The 17,445-nt window shown below is 45.6% G+C and overlaps 1 protein-coding gene across 1 annotated transcript in view; it reads left to right on the forward strand.

The window, feature by feature from the left end:
- The first annotated feature begins 1,087 nt into the window (after nt 1-1,087).
- The window catches only part of LOC146333676 (vomeronasal type-2 receptor 26-like), a 39,375-nt gene continuing 23,017 nt past the window's right edge, over nt 1,088-17,445 (forward strand). Inside the window, exons 1-5 of the mRNA XM_084825698.1 lie at nt 1,088-1,096; nt 1,922-2,103; nt 4,920-5,211; nt 5,389-5,413; nt 6,501-6,549. Coding sequence (XP_084681824.1) covers nt 1,088-1,096; nt 1,922-2,103; nt 4,920-5,211; nt 5,389-5,413; nt 6,501-6,549 — 557 coding nt within the window. The remainder of the gene's footprint in view (nt 1,097-1,921; nt 2,104-4,919; nt 5,212-5,388; nt 5,414-6,500; nt 6,550-17,445) is intronic.

Raw genomic sequence — 17,445 nt, forward strand, 5'->3', positions numbered from 1 at the left:
AGAGATGGGCGCAAATGGCGGCCACTACGCCATTTGCGCCCCTCTCTTTTCCCATAATAGCCTATGTAAATATTTACGTAGGCTATCACAGCCAAGAAAAAAAGGGAACACAAATGGCGGCCGCCGTAGCCGCCATTTGCGTTCCCTTTTTTTTGCCGTGATAGGCTACATAAATACTTACGCAGCCTATCATGCCTTTGGCAGGTACGCAAATGGCATCCCTGCGTTAGCCGTGATAGGCTACGTAAGTATTTACGTAGCCTATCACAGCTATAGTAAAGAAGTGAATGGCGGCCGCAGCCTCGGCCACCATTCGCAAAGCAGCGTGAACGGCAGCAGGTAGGTGTCCCATTTTGTGTGCCTTTCATGGGGCGGGGGGGTGGGGGGGATTCGTTCCGCCACAGATTTCGGGGGGCCGAATGCACTGGCATTCAGCCTCACTGAGATCCGTGGTGGAATTCTCTGACATCCCTAACCAGAACTTCTGTCTGGAGTTAGTAAGGGAAGGTCCATGCTGCCTTGACTCCTGATATGTGAATCTAACATGTTGTTATTGAGTGTCACACAGGCCAAAGAGCAGACCCTGACAACCAAACTCAAATCCATCAACCTGAGGTTTCACTGGTGGCCCAGAAGAAGCCCTTCATTGCTACCACCACCACCACCTCCACCACCACCAACACCACCACATGATAGGTGTGATAATGTGCTCTCACCAGTGCTGAGTCACATTTGTTCTGACCCTTGCAGGACTTGAGCTCTTGCTGTTATTCAGCCTGCTTCATAGCCAGAAGCTCTCATGAAGTTCAATTGAGCTTCAGGAGAGCCATCTCTCCTGAGCTCCATAGCACCAAATAGGACACTTAGGAGTGACAGTCAGACAAAGGCCTTGGCAGGGACTAGGGATGTTGGAGAATTCTGCCATGGACACAAATGAGCCTGGATTCTTTGGAATCCAGCCTCTGGAATCCGTGGCGGAATGGATCACTTACCTGCACTCCAGGAGGACTGCAGGCAGCACAGCACACTGGCTCTGGAGTGCTGGTGATATGGTAATGGCAGCCACTATTACCATATCGCTAGCAGTATGGAGCTGGTGTGCAGCTCTGCAGAATCCTCCCAGAGTGGAGCCACTCTGGAGGATTCTGGGGGGGAGGAATGGATCACCTCCCCCCCCCGGGCAGATTCCCCATCAGATTGGAAGGTGGGGAACCTGTACATCCCTAGCAGGGACATCTGCCATGTCGAACAAAACCTCACCCATATCATTCAGGAATCCTTCAGATTCTATAGCTCTTTGGGGCTGGACCATCCTAATAGGCCCTCTGCCCCTGGAAGATGTCCTAATGGCAGACCGACCAGCCTTTTCATCCAGCAATGCTGTCTTGCACAACTCTGCTATAGCCAGGAGCAAACTCCTCAGTTTCCCAGCCATCAATCTGGGCTAACAAATGTTGGCTTGAGCCTGCATTCCATCTTGGAATTGGGTGTGCCGATTTACACAGGCCAAAGTGCAGAATCTGGCAACTCAAGTAAAGTCCAACCAGCCTATGGAGAAGCCAAGAATGATGCAAACCTGTTTTTCCCCTCCAAAGTGCAAAGGGAGCCCAGCATTCTGGGGCTCTGGGGCTTTCCCTAGCCTGGAATTATCAAAGTGACAGTAATTCTTGATGTATCCCCCATAGATTTCCATGCTGAACATTGGTAAAGAAATCCTGGAGAACACATGCTTAATAGAAATATAACCTGAGTCCTTCCATGTGGAGATGGGGTGGTGTCTGATCATTTGACATCTGCTCATTTCTTGCTAAGATCTAATTCCCCAGCTGGGCTCTGTAAGGTGCTATTTAGCTGCTGACCTAGAAGAGGAAGTCTCTCTGTGCTGCCACTGATGATTTTGCTGCTGCTGTTTTGGTTCCAGCCTCTGACCATCCAGAAGATGCTGAGGACGAAGTGCCCCTTGACCAGGCCTAATGAACGGCAAGAGTATTACAGACTGGGAGACCTCATTGTCGGTGGGAATTTACCACTTGGCAGTTATCATTATAAAAATACAGAAGACTTCCATAGTTTAGAACCATCAGAAATCTCTGTTCTTCCAGTGTACGTTTCCTGAAGAGGGATTGGGGACAAATGGTTGCCTGCTTTGCTTCCAGATTAGAGGGCTTCTTCTAGGAATATGCATCAGCGATGCTGCTGACATTCAAAATTTTCTGATTTGATGTATTAGTCTCAGAGGCTTGTTATAATTGGGTTCAACATGTAATGACAGTCAGAGACTTGAGGGCTTCAGTCTGAGGGGTTTTGTGCAGGGAGGAGTGGCAGAGCAGAAACTAATCATTTCACTTCATGTTGACAACCATGGGGGGCGACTAAGAAATCCCCCCTCCCTGCAGACTTATCCAAGAAGGTAGGAAAGGTAGTTCTTTATCTACAGGTAGATCTGTGGATGATCTGCCATGGATAAGCAAACATTTCTGACTTCTTTGTAATAATAGGAGCAACAACTGTCCTAATTATACAGCTGAAATTAAGACAGCTTCAGGGTAACCAGGAGTGGGGTTTTGTGTCCAAGGCCTGTGGGTTCCACTCAGTTTTGGTACTCAGAACAAACTCCTGAGCTGAAAATATTTTAATTAAAATCTCATGTCTTCCATACAAAGCACAAGTTCCAGGAGTTCAAACTCAGGGTGCTAGTAAAAAATGAGTCTGCCCACTCCTGATCTGGTTTCCAACTTGGAATTCACAGATGTTGTTTGGACCAAAAATCCCATTACCCATAGACAAATGTTGGGGACAGTAGGAGTTGTAATGGAGACCCAAGGTTGGGAACCACAGAAAACATTCTCATGGTGGGATGCTTCAGGTCTTTTGCAGGGTGTGGATGAGATCTGGTAGTATGCAATAATTGTGTGGTTTTTGTAGCTGCAGAAATAAGGGCTGCAGTAATCAAAAGCTGAAATAATTAAGAGTTAGTAGTATATTTATAGCAAGGAATAAACTTTCATTTAAAAAAAACATACTGAAATATACATTTAATGGAAAAATGAGAGATTAGCTCCCCTCTCCAAGATACACCCCCCCCCCCGGGAAAATAAAAGAAAAAAAAACTTTATATTTATTATCCTAGCAGTCTTCTCCATTTCTATGCAGAAAGCCATTTTCCCACTAAAATAACAAACTGGGCCCCTTTTTAAAATTACGTATCAATCTGTATCATTGGACATATATGTTAAGAGATGTTTTGGACCACAAAAGACTCAGCAATTCCTCTCCAGACTCTCTGTAAAGGAAGCAAAACAAAACTGGCTGAGGAATCCAGAAAGTTTCCTTCTACTGAGAGAGACCATTGGTCCATCTAGTTCAGTCTCCCCTGTAGCAACTCTCTATCAGCTTTCCTTCCCATCCTACATAGAAATCCGCTGGGGATTGAACCTGGGGGCTTCCATATGTAAAGGAGGTCTTTTGGTGCTTTGGCTAAAAAATAAAACTAAAGCAAGATGCCAGTCCTCATGGCTCATAATAAAGGACTGCTTTCAGTAGGAATACTCAGTTCTGCCCCATACTGAAAGCCAGTGTGGTTTAGTGGCGAGAGTATTGGACTGGGAGCTGGGAGATCCGGGTTCTAGTCCCCACTCGGCCATGGAAGCTCACTGGGTGACTTTAGGCCAGTCACACACTCTCAGCCCAACCTACCTCACAGGTTGTTGTTGTGAGGATAAAATGGAGAGGAGGAGGATAAGCCACCTTGGGTTCCTTGCAAGAGGAAAAAAGGCAGGATAAAAATGCAATAAATAAATAAAATGCTGAGTCAGCTCATTGATCCTCTCTAGCTCAGTATCTAGCAGGTACTCTCCAGGGTGTTAGACAGGGTCTCTCTCCCCCCAGGGTTGCCTGCATAGGCCAAGGACTGACCCTGGGATCAGTTACATTCAAAGGAGGGGCTCCCATTGAACTACGGCCCATCCTTCCTCTAGATACAAAGCAAGTTTCATGTCCTCGTGGTTCTGAATAAAGGGCTGATTTAAGTCAGAAGCTGCTTCAGACCATGTCAGAGTTTTGATGCAATTAGGTCACTATTGCCTGCACTGACTGGTGTTGGGTTTTGTTTTGTTTTAAAAGGATCAGACAAATTCCTTAAGGATGGGTCTATTGGTAGTCATTAACCATGATATCTAAATAGAGATTCCATTGCAAGAGGGAGCCTACCTTTAACATGAGTTAAAGTTATGTAAAGTTAACATGAGTTATGTGGGGGAGAAGAAAAAACAAGGGCTGTTGCCTTCATCTCTTTTTTGTACTAGGGCCAAGAACCCAGGCTGAAAAGCAGGTGGAAACAGGACGCTGAGCTAGGTGGAGGTGTGGAGCCAGCTTGGTCTGATCCAACAGGGCTCTTCTGATGTTCTTTCTGTGTTCTTCTTCAACAAATTTATGGAGGAGGCTTGTTCGACCAAGAGCAATTAGCCATTGTTAAGCTTGAAATGCCGCCCCATGGAAATGATCTTGACAAACTCTTACTTAAAAAAACAAACAAACAAAAAACTTGTCTCATTTTGATTTTATTATTGCACATTGGTTTTACCTGTAAGTCACCATGGAGGCATTTGCATTCTGGAAAGAGGATCATAAATAATGAAAACAGACAATAAATAAATGCATTATACATGTGCTGGATTAGATCTCTAATCTGGTAGCGCTCTTCAGATGTCCCTGTGAAATGTATCTAGCGAGACATTGTGTCTTTGTTTGTCAATAGAATGATCAAAATTTGTCTGTGAATCCTTCAAGTAGATGTCTTTGGTCAATAAGCTTATCTTTGTTCAAAGAGAGTTTGACCAGAGGGACTTTTTAACCCTCCACTTCACATCAGTTCTGTTAGGATCCTTACCCATCCCCCAATGTCACTCCCATCATTGCAGGACGATAATCAAGAATTACCAGCACTTCCTAGCCTTGGTGTTTGCTATCACCGAGCTCAACAAGGATCCAGCTCTCCTTCCCAACACAACTCTCGGCTTCCGTATCTATGAACACATGGACCTTGCCAGAAGGATGCATGAGAACAGCCTGTCTCTGCTTTCCACTCGGGGGCAAATGTTTCCCAATTATAAATGTGACAGGCAGGATCAATTGCTCTCTGTTATTGGGGGTCTCGACTCCCAATCCTCAAGGGAGATCACATCCATAATGGGCATCTACAAGATCCCACAGGTAAGGGGATTCATCTGGGGAGAGCTGTGGGGGACCTGCAGAGCTCAAGAACACTGAAATGGAAAAGCCATTACCTGAAAACAGATTTGCCAATGAAGTGCGTGTGTTATGTTTATTCTGGAAGGCAGGAGTAGGGGACTTTCTGGCTTTGGCTAACTTGTCTCTTGATAATCGTAGGAGCAGCCAGCTATTAGTCTGTTATGTAAGAAAAGAACGACAAATGAACACATTTTTAGGAATCTCCTTGTTGTTCTTGCTGCAATCGACTAAGCCCCCACCCCTGACAACAAATATAGCATTTGGCATTCTTTTATGTCTAGGGTGATCAATGGCTAGTAGTCCTGATGGCCATATGCTATATGAGAGACAATTTATTTATTGTCTGTTTCATATGAGAGCCAGTGTAGTGTAGTGGTGAGAGTGACGGACTGGGAGCCGGGAGATCCGGGTTCTAGTCCCCACTTGGCCATGGAAGCTCACTGGGTGACTTTGGGCCAGTCACAGACTCTCAGCCCAACCTACCTCACAGGGTTGTTGTTGTGAGGATACAACGGTGAGGAGGAGGATAATGTAAGCCGCCTTGAGTTCCTTGCGAGAGAGAGAAAGGCGGGGTATAAATGCAATAAATAAATAAAATAAATAAATATGCTACCTCCAACACTATCAGAGTTAGTATGCCCATGTATACTAGTTGCACAGGAACATGACCAAGAGGGTGGTGATGCACTCATGTCCTACTTGTGTGTTTCCCAAAGGCAGCTCTTTGGCCATTGTGTGAAGAGAATGCCAGACTAGATGGACCTTTGGTCTGATCCAGCAGGGCTCTTTGCATGTTCTTATTCCCATATAAAATAGACTATGTTTCAGCCACATGCCTTAGGACATAAACAGAAACAGTTTGGAGTTTGGACACTTCAAGAACTGGGCATGTCTAGCCTTGAGAAGAGAAGACTGAGGGGAGATAGGATTGCGCTCTTCAAGTCCTTGAAAGGTTGTCCCAGAGAGGAAGGCCAGGATCTCTTCTCGATCATCCCAGAGTGCAGGACACGGAAGAATGGGCTCAAGTTACAGCAACCAGATTCTGGCTGAACATCAGGAGAAACTTCCTGACTGTTAGAGCAACATGACAATGGAACCCATGGAACACTGAGTATCCTTGCTCCTACTTTGTCCTTCTGCTCCCCTTGTGCTTTTTCCTCTGCTTCCACCCCATCTTCTCCTTCTCCCTCAGAGTCCTTGAGCCATTTAAAGAGCCTTTATCCTGATTCTGTTTCCTTCTGTTTACCCAGCCTTGCCTGTGACCCCCATTCCCAAATTTGGATCTCCATTTCCTCCTAGGTGAGATCATAGTGGAATGTAATGAAGGCTCATTCAACATGTTTTACAATCTCTTGGGTTACATGGGTTTCCTGTCCCTCATTTGCTTCATGGTGGCTTTCCTAGCAAGGAATTTGCCCGACAGCTTTAACGAAGCCAAGTTTATCACCTTCAGTATGCTGGTATTTTGCAGTGTTTGGATCTCTTTTGTGCCAAGCTACCTGAGCTCCAAAGGGAAATCCATGGTGGCTGTAGAGATCTTCTCCATTTTGTCCTCTGCTTCTGGTCTCCTAGGTTGCATCTTTCTCCCCAAATGCTACATTATTGTGCTGAGGCCCAATCTCAATACCAGAGATCAATTAATAAGGAAAAAAATTAAGCAAACTAGCACTTTGGAGCATCCTGGCTAATAAAATTACTCAATGATTGATGTGCTGATTTATTTGTTAAACAACCCGGGCCTTTCCACATTAGGGCCTTTGTCCACTGCTGAGGCATTTGCTCTGTCCCAGTCAACTGGAATCATACTTAAAATGGCTGTATGTATAGGAGTATGTTTCCCATAAACATCCTTCAAATGCAGAATTATATTTTATAATCATGCCAACACAGTGTTAGGAATTAGTGTTATATACATAACCAATTGAACCTTCATAGGAATTTTGCAATATATCCTTCATCCCCAAGAGTTAAGGATTTCTGCCAGCCTGTCGTGCTCTCTTCTGGGATATCATAATTTGTATGGAGTTCTTTTTCCCTATTCCACTTTGCTCATGATTCAAAAGTTTTCTAATTTTCTTTTCCCACTGACATCACATTCTGTGACTATTCAGCATTCTCTGTTCTCTCTCAGTTGTTCTTGTTGTTGTTTTGTTGGGGGGCAAGTATGGGGGTTACTTCTGCATTCTTCATTGTTCCCCAGAGCATGCTGATACCTCACTCAAGTTTCTCAATATTCCCATTTTTTTTGCTTAATTTCTGTTGGCGCTTGTCACCTGAGTTCACTATCAGAAGGAGTGATAGTGACACTAACAAGAATATATTTTGCTAAATTATGGACAATGTCAGCAGGATGGGAACATAAAATGTATGAAGATGCTATCATGACAAAACTGGATCACTAGGGTGAGAGAAGGAACAACAGTATAACAGATTCCTTCAAAATTAAGGACCTTTTATTGAATATTAGAAAAATAGCAATGAGAAATGAACTGGTTCAATAGTTTTAATATTCCTTTTTCATATTTATTTATTTATTTATTTATTCATTTCATTTCATTTCATTTCATTTCATTTCTGTACCGCCCAATAGCTGAAGCTCTCTGGGCGGTTCACAAAAATTAAAACCAAACAACACACAATAAAACAATTTAAAATACATAGAACATTAAAACCACAATATAACAATACAACCACAATAAAACCTAGCAGCAGTGCAGGAGTTTAAAATACACATTTTTCAAACAGCAAAGCTAAAAGTTTAGAAAGCTAAAATGCTAAAATGCCTGGGAAAATAAAAAGGTCTTCACCTGGCACCGAAAGAAATACAATGTAGGTGCCAGGCAAACCTCACTAGGGAGCTCATTCCAGAGCCGGGGTGCCACAGCAGAAAAGGCCCTCCTCCTAGTAGCCACCTGCCTCACTTCCTTTGGCAGGGGCTCACGGAGAAGGGCCACTGACGATGATCTTAAGGTCTGGGCAGGCACATATGGGAGGAGGCCATCCTTCAGATAACTTGTCCCCAAGCATTAAGGGCCTTAAATGTTAATACTGGCACTTTGAATCGGGCCCGGAAATGGACTGGCAGCCTGTGCAGCTGAAAAAGTACTGGTGTAATATGAGCTCACAGGCCAGTCCCTGTTAACAATCTTGCTGCCCTATTTTGGACCAGCTGAAGTTTCCGGACCATTTTCAAAGGCAGCCCCACGTATAACGCATTGCAGTAATCCAGATGAGAAGTTATCAGAGCATGGGTAACTGTAGCTAGGCTATCTCTGTCCAGATAAGGGCGTAGTTGGTATACCAGCCTAAGCTGATAAAAAGTGCTCCGTGCCACTGAGTTCACCTGTGCCTCAAGTGACAGTTCTGGATCCAAGAGCACCCACAAACTATGAACCTGATCCTTTAGGGGGAGTGCAACCCCCTCCAGAACAGGTTGAATATTGCCTAGCCGGGCAGATGAACCACCCACTAACAGTACCTCCGTCTTGTCTGGATTGAGTTTCAGTTTATTGGCCCTCATCCAGTCCATTACTGTGTCCAGGCACTGATTCAGAACAGCCACTGCCTCACCTGGTTTTGATGAGAAAGAGAGGTAGAGCTGGATGTCATCTGCATATTGATGGCACCTCAGCCCACACCTTCGGATAACCTCCCCCAGCGGTTTCATGTAGATGTTAAACAGCATAGGGGATAAAATAGAGCCTGTGGAATTCCATGGCACAATTGCCACGGCACAGAGCAATAATCCCCCAGCACCACCTTCTGGAATCGGCCATCCAAGTAGGAGCGGAACCACTGTAGTGCAGTGCCTCCAACTCCCAACCCAGACAACCTATCCAGAAGGATACCATGGTTGATGGTATCGAAAGCCGCTGAGAGCCCTGAGAGTTATATTCCATTATATAACTGCCAAAATATCTTTTCTTTTTCCATTTTTTTTTAACTTTTTCAATTTTGACCTTGCATTTGGCCAGTAGTTAGCAGTGAATAAATAGAAGGTAATAACTCTCTTGCAACTTTAAAATGTAGTTTTACAGAGAGAATTTTAAGCAAAACCTCGCCAACAAAAACCAAAATAACAGCAAAAATCCGAGCCCCCATCAGCTATTTCGAAAAGGTTGATATAAAAAGGGGCCCTTCTCCGTGACCCCCTGCCAAAGGAAGTGAGGCGGGTGGCTACTAGGAGGAGGGCTTTTTCTGTTGTGGCACCCCGGCTCTGGAATGAGCTCCCTAGTGAGGTTCGCCTGGCGCCTACATTGTACTCCTTTTGGCGCCAGGTGAAGACCTTTTTATTTTCCCAGGCATTTTAGCTTTCTAAATTTTTATCTTTGCTGTTTTAAATCTGTATTTTAAACTCCTGTACTGCTGCTAGGTTTTATTGTGGTTGTATTGTTATATTGTGGTTTTAATGTTCTATATATTTTAAATTGTTTTATTGTGTGTTGTTTGGTTTTAGTTTTTGTGAACCGCCCAGAGAGCTTCGGCTATTGGGTGGTATAGAAATAAATAAATAAATAAATAAATAAATAAAATAAATTAAGAAGCATGGTCTTCTAATAGTGGGCTGGGGCTTAGAATTTGCAGCAGTGGAATGACCTTTTTAGGAACAGGGGAAGTGGTCTGATACATAAGAACGTAAGAAGAGCCATGCTGGTTCAGACCAAGGTTCCATCTAGTCTAGCTTCCTGTTCACATGCTGGCCATTGGCCAACGAGCTGCCCATGGGAAACCGACGAGCAGGACATGAGTGCAACAGCACCCTCCCACCCATATCCTTCAGCAACTGGTGCACATTGCCTCTGGTACTGGAGGTAGCACATGCCCATTTGTCTAACCCCCTTTTAAAGCCATCCAAAAGTGTGGCCATCACTACATCTTGTAGCAAATTCCGTAGTTTAGCTCTGCGCTGTGTGAAATCCTTTATCTTTTTTTAAATCTCTCACCCATCAGCTTCATGGGATGACCCCATTGTGTTCTAGTATTAGGAGAGAGGGAGAAAAATGGGTCAAATGGTTGGGTCAAAGTGGGTCTAATGACTGGTCCTTCTAGCTCAGGACCAGATTTGAGGCCCCAATGTCTGTTCCTCACTGTGCAAGGGAAGTTCCCATTGGTGCTAGTGGGAGCTTTCCTTTTGGTGTAAAAGGAAGTTTTAGGGGTACAATTTTTGTCAGGGTTTTGGTGTGGGAGAAAAGGGTCATGGTCCTTCCTGTAGAATATGATCCCAATCCTACTTGGTCTCCCATCCCACCTTGTCACCTGCATCATTAAAAAAGCCATATGCAGTATCATGTATAGTTAATTTGCACTGTTATGTGAAATATCATGTGTAGTTAAGTGCAATATCATGTGCAGTTTGGCTCTGAGATATTCTGCAGCTGATGAAAGCATTTTCTGGTCTGGAGAGGTGACCAGATATTGTTCCTACACACAAAATAAGCCTAAGGGCATTGCAGTCAGTTTAAATACAATTTATTAGGACCTCAAAGTATATTTAAATGATGATGAAGGCTGGCATGGTTTAATCAAAGGACACTTACATTTTGAGTTAATCATGATAGCATCTGTTCACTTGTCCAGTCAAACCCTCCCAAATGTCTTTACAAAAGTAGCTGCAGAAATAGATAGACTGCACTGAGAAAGGGGGAATTAATGATGGCATAAGATGACCTCAAAACATGTCGAACCACAAGTCCCATCATCTTCAGATAACAAATCTGAAGCATTCAGCCAGATAACCTTCCACAGCCTCCTTTTCAAGGTGCAGTTCTAGCATTCAGTATGCTAATTCATGTAACGAAGGTAAAGGGAAGCTTGTATTGCCTTCACTCCCAACACCCGCAGGAAGGTGCAGGGCATTGAATATGAATGCCAGCCCTTGGCCTGGTTCATGGGGGAATGTCCCCAAGGCAAAAACCTGTCTGAGCTCACAAACTAGTGCTGATGTGGCTTGCGGAAGGAAGAAGTCTTCAGGATATCTAGTGACAACATCTACCATCATTAGGTGAATCTATGGCTGTGGGACATGAGAGCGATGGACCCCAGTATATATCAATAGCTCATTGTTCAAAAGGCTCTGTCAGCATCCAGATTCTGGAAGCTGCCATTTCTCAGCGGGAGCAGGACTGACTTTAAAAAGCTGAGGCTAATAAAGCATCCTCCTAATAAGTTTAAGTGTCTTCTGCCTCCCAAAGTGCCTGGCCTAGGACTAGGAGTGGCTGCCTCTAAGACAGTTGCTTGATATCTCTTGAGTTCAGGGTTGTTGTTCTGGGCACTGAGTGATGATCCACACCAGCACCCCTCCCTGTTCCACAAACTGGGGGACTCTTCATAGCCAAATGGGGGGGGGGCACCATTAAGACACCAAAAGCCAATCAAGTGGACAGTTAATTGATGTATTCACCTTTTTATCTTAAAGAATGATACATGAAACGAGAGTTGCAGTTTGGCCCTGCAACATTCAAGATTTTGTTGTTCAGTCGTGTCCGACTCTTTGTGACCCCATGGACCGTAGCACGCCAGGCCTTCCTGTCCTGCGCTCTCTCCCGGAGCGTGCTCAAGTTCATATTCATTGCATCGGTGATGCTATCCAGCCATCTCATCCTCTGCCGTCCCCTTCTCCTTTTTATTCAATCTTTCCCAGCATCAGGGTCTTTTCCAGGGACTTTTCTCTTCGCATTAGGTGGCCAAAATATTTGCACTTCAGTTTCAGTATCCGTCCTTCCAATGAGCAGTCAGGGTTGATTTCCTTTAGGATTGACTGATGTGACCTCCTCGCAGTTCAGGGGACTCGTAAGAGTCTTCTCCAGCACCACAGTTCGAAAGCATCAATTCTTCGGTGCTCAGCATTCCTTATAGTCCAGCTCTCACTAGGGATGGTGGAGAATTCCGCAATGGAAAAAAAAAAAAAGCGCGTACGCAAATGTCGGCGGCCCATGGGCGCCGCCATTTGCGTTCCTTATTTTGGCACGTCTAGTCTATGTAAAGATTTACATAGACTACGGCGAAAATAAGGGAACGCTATTTGCGTTGCCCTTATTTTCACCGTAGTCTACGTAAATCTTTACGTAGAGTAGACGTGCCAAAACAAGGAATGCAAATGGCAGCGCCCATGGGCCGCCGCCATTTGCGTATGCGCTTCCCCCCCCCAAAGTCACCCGTGATAGGCTACGTGACGATTGACGTAGACTGTCACGGCTGACGTTGGAAATCTAGCCGTGATAGGCTACGTTGATCGTTACGTAGCCTATCACGGGGTTTTTTTGTTTGTTTGTTTTACTTTTTCTTTCATGGCCGGGGAGGAGGGGCGCTTCTCCTCAGCCTGAATTTCGGCCGGGCGAGGCGGGGCGCCTCCCCCCCCGGCCTGAATTTCGGGGGGAGAAGCGAAGCGCCTCCCCCCCACCGCGAATCACTCCTGGGAAAAGGTAAGTGACTTTCGTACATCCCTAGTGTAAAGTCGTCTCTTGTGCTGTTGGAAAAGAGTGCTTGCTATGGTCAGCGTGTTCTCTTGGCAAAACTCTATTAGCCTTTGTCCTGCTTCATTTTGTACACCAAGGCCATGTTTGCCTGTTATCCCAGTGATTGCTTGACTTCCTACTTTAGCATTCCAATCCCCTATGATGAAGAGGACATCTTTTTTTGGTGTTAGTTCTAGAAGGTGTTGTAGGTCTTCATAGAACTGATCAACCTCAGCTTCTTTGGCCTCAGTGGCTGGGGCGGGCATAGACTTGAATTACTGTGATGTTGAATGGTTTCCCTTGGATTCGTACTGAGATCATTCTATCATTTTTGAGATTGTACCCCACTACTGCTTTTCCCACCCTTTTGTTGACTATGAGTGCTACTCCATTTCTTCTAAGGGATTCTTGCGCACAGTAGTAGATATCATGGTCACCTGAATTTAATTCACCCATGCCTGTCCATTTTAATTCGCTGATTCCCAAGATGTCGATGTTCAATCTTGCCATCTCATGTTTGACCACCTCCAGCTTACCTTGATTCATTGATCTTACATTCCAGGTTCCTAAACAATATTGTTCTTTACAGCATCGGACTTTCTTTTCACCACCAGACACATCCACAGCTGAGTGTCCTTTTTGCTTTGGCCCAGCCGCTTCACTCTTTCTGGCGCTACTTGGGAATTCCCTCTGCTCCTCCCCAGTAGTATATTGGACACCTTCTGACCTGAGGGGCTCATCTTCCGGCGTCATCTCTTTTAGCCTTGTGATATGTTCCATGGAGATTTCTTGGCAAGAATACTGGAGTGGGTTGCCATTTCCTTCTCCAATGGACCACATTTTGTCAGAACTCTCTGCCATGACCTGTCCGTCTTGGGTGGCCCTGCACGGCATAGCTTATGGCTTCAGTGAGTTATGCAATCCGCTTCGCCACAACAAGGCAGTGATCCATGGAGGAGAACATTCAAGATAGCATCAATATAAACAACTGCTGTACAGAAAGATAGTTGAACATTGTTAGATATAGATAGCAAAAGTTTCTGCACTATGTTGTTGTACAGGACTTATATGACATCTCAAGGATTACAGGACCAAATTATGACAGAAAAGTGGGTAGTACAGTTTACACAAGTCTAAGTATAGAGAAAAACTGAAGCCCATGATATTTCTACAGATAAAGGTCCCTCAAACATATTGAACAAATTTAGGCAGTTGCTCCTTGTCAGATAAAATGTCTTTGAAGGAAGCTGCCTTGAGTTAGATCATTGGTTAGATACCAGGAATACATGACCTTTGGGGGCCTCAGGGCACATTTAGCAATTTGAGAAAGTATCCTGTACAAACCCACAAAATTGATGCACTGCAGATGAAAGCATCACTGATGCCAGCCACCCTCTTCATTTCCTAAGGATGGCTCTGATCCCCAAATATGCGCCAGGGGCATTCACAGGGAAAGAGTATGGGAGCAGGTGAAAACCCTCACTTTGCTTTGAAGGGATCTCAGCTGCTGGTAAGAAGTTTTCTTATTTAAAAAACAGCACAACACAAAAGGTTGAAGTGTTTCACCTCTGCTAAGGGGGACATTTCCCTTTTTCCTCTTCTCATCCCAAATGAACAACGTGATCACATAAATTCCATGAATATAGGTTTTATTAGTCCTTTTTTTTAGGGATGTATGAAAGTCACTTACCTTTCGCAGATTATGTTGATGGTGGCGGGGGAGGCGTTCCGTCCCTCCCCCTGGAATCCTGAACTGGGGGAAGGCGCTCTGTTCCTCCCCCTGGAATCCTCCATGGCCGGCTGTGCTCCGTGGCAGCTCCGCGGAGCAGCCGGCGAAGGCCTGCCAGGCCAGAGCTTTCCGCAGCCGGATTTCCAGCCGTGGAGGGCAATGGGAACCCCCCCCCCACGTATGCCAATGGCAGCGGCTACAGCCGCCGCCATTTGTGCTCCTTATTTTTGCCGTCTTAATCTACGTAAATATTTACGTAGACTAAGATGGCAAAAATAAGGGGAACGCAAATAGCGTAGCAGATGCTATTTGCGTTCCCCTTATTTTTGCCGTCTTAGTCTAGATAATTATTTACATATACTAAGACGGCAAAAATAAGGAACGCAAATGGCGGCAGCCGTAGTTGCCGCCATTTGCATACGTGGGGTTTTTTTTGGTTTTTTGGTAAGAAAAAACAAACAAACCCCCTTACGCAAATGGCAGCGGCTATGGCTGCCACCATTCGCGCTCCTCCTTTTTGGCCATCTTAATCTACGTAAATATTTAATCTATGTAAATAAAAAGGCACTATTTGCATTCCTTTTTGATAGCCTTTTTAGCCTACATAAATCTTTACATAGCCTATCATGTCTTGTAAAAAAAACCAAAAAAAACAAAATGACAAGACTGCAAATGGCGGCGGTGGCAGCCGGTCGGAAGACCAGCCGCCGCCGCTGCCGCTGGAGCCGCTGCTGCCGGAATATCCGCCCCAGGTAAGTCTCGTCCTGGGGAGGATCCGCAGGGTGGCGGGGGGGTGGCAGGCCGTTCTGCCACAGAGTTCGGGGGGCCGAATGCACTGGCATTCGGCCTCACCGAGATCCATGGCGGAATTCTCTGACATCCCTATATGAAGGTTTATGATGTGGGTGGATGCTGGATGCAGATAAGTAGTTGTAGAATCAGAATGAGCTGTTACTTACTGAGCTTAATGTGGGAGTAAATATTTTCTTGTCTACTCGCTCTTGTGTGTTCCTGACTATTGCTGACTGCACTGGAAGGTCCTTCCTGTGATTCCTAACAGCCACCCTTCTGCTTCAGCTGTAGGGATGTACGAAAGTCACTTACCTTTTCAAAGGGTGACATTTGCGGTGGGTGGGAGGCGCTTCAGTTCTCCCCCCGAAGTTCAGGCGAGGGGGGGAGGTGCCCCCCCTCGCCCGGCCGAAATTCAGACCAGGGAGGAGCGCCCCGTCTCCCTGGCTGCGAAAAAAAAAGTACAGGGAAAAAAAAACCACCCGTGATAGGCTACGTGACGATTTACGTAGCCTATCATGGCTAGATTTCCAAAGTCAGCCATGACAGGCTACGTAAATCGTCATGTAGCCTATCACGGGTGACTTTGAAAAAAAAAAAGCGCCCATTGGGTGCCGCCATTTGCGTTTGTAGCAGCCATATTGGGGGTCAGACTAAGTAGCCTCATGCAGTCTCATGCTTCATGTTCTTGCTGAGCTCTTTCTCCCTTGAATATATTGTTGTAAGCTGACGAGACACAGGAATTCCTTGTCTTGTCAAAGGTCATACAATTGTATATCTTGTTCTCTGCTGTTCTCTTCTGTTCTCTCCTTATCATGGCTACCCTATCACCCAGTTCTTGTATTATAAACAATGGTGCTAGGAGCAGAAATGTTGAGGACTGCAACCCCACGCGGGAGGGGGAGGAGGAGCCGTTTCCTATGTGTCACAATGTCTATAAAAACAATGTGCTGATGTATTTCGGGGCTTCTGGCTCTTTGGAAATGATTCCAGCCTTAAGCCCGCGCGTTAAATAAAAAATCTCTTTTTCCTTCACTCCGTGGTCTCTCTGACTCTGGGTTCTGCAACATAAATGGTGCCGTGACTCGGATGTGGCAGGCTCTGAGCCAGACAGGTGGCAGTTGCCTGCTCTTGATCGCCGCACCGGGAAGACGCGCTCGGCGCACGCCTCCGTTTCTTGGCACCACCGACCTTTTTGTCGGGTAAACGGGAGGGAGCCTGCACCGGGATCGCCCAAATGGCAGCGAGCAGCAAGAGAACCTTGGGAAGTGGAGGAAGGAACTTGAGCCCTGCCTGTATCACAGCTGCAATTGAGTTGAAACCCACATTGGAAGCCTTCAGGAGAAAGGCAAGTATATGGGGAAAAGAGGGCCCCGCCTTTAGGGAGAAAGGCCACTGGGCAGAAAAAAAGAGGGCCCCGCCTCATGAAGAAGGTCAGTGTTGGTGGTATACGTATGCAAAAGAACCTACTCCTTGCGGGTAGAAGGGGGGCCTGATCACACCCCCGAGTGGGCGCCAGTACCCAGCACGCCAGTACTCAGTAGGAAGCTGGGGAAGCCGCTTTCCGCTCTGGTAAAAAGTGGGAAAAGTGGGTGGCAGGGACATATGGATGCAGTGGAGTGAATGATGATTGTGTGAATGGCTACTGTGGTTTCTGAAGCATACCGTTGACTGTCCGGGTGCCCAGGCCAGTAGCAAAGTGCGTGGTGTGTAAAATCCTCTTGTGTCGGCCAGTGAGACCCCTTACTCACTGACCAATTCCCATTCCCTAATTGTGTCTGTCTTCAATTTAGGAGGGAGGCTATGGGTGGTGGGGGAAGCAAACCTTGCACCCCCTTGAGATGTATGTCAAACAAAGAAGGAAAAAGGTTTTTTTAAAAAAGATTCAGAATAGAGAGAGAAAACAGCAAAAAGCTCAAGGTCGAGCTGAGAGGAAAAAAAACAAGATCTGAGGCTGTTAATTAGAAAAATGTTGCAGGACAGTCTGGCTTTTAACAAAGCGTGGGAGCGTGGGAGTGTAAGGCCGAAGAAGTAGCTGTTAGCCTAGCGCGCCGAGAGAGGGGGGGCAGGAAAATTGCCCACAACGTTCTGAGTTGTGCAACATCATCACCTCGCCTAATTGAGATGAAATCCCTAAGAAATGGAAACTGAAAATGAAGACCCAGAAGATGAAGGCAAAATAGAAAATAAAGGTGAAGAATCAGCCCCCAGAGCACAGGCTAG

Source organism: Heloderma suspectum, chromosome Z (assembly GCF_057233095.1).
Source record: "Heloderma suspectum isolate Gila_16-S chromosome Z, 16-S_ref, whole genome shotgun sequence".
NCBI lineage: Eukaryota > Metazoa > Chordata > Lepidosauria > Squamata > Helodermatidae > Heloderma > Heloderma suspectum.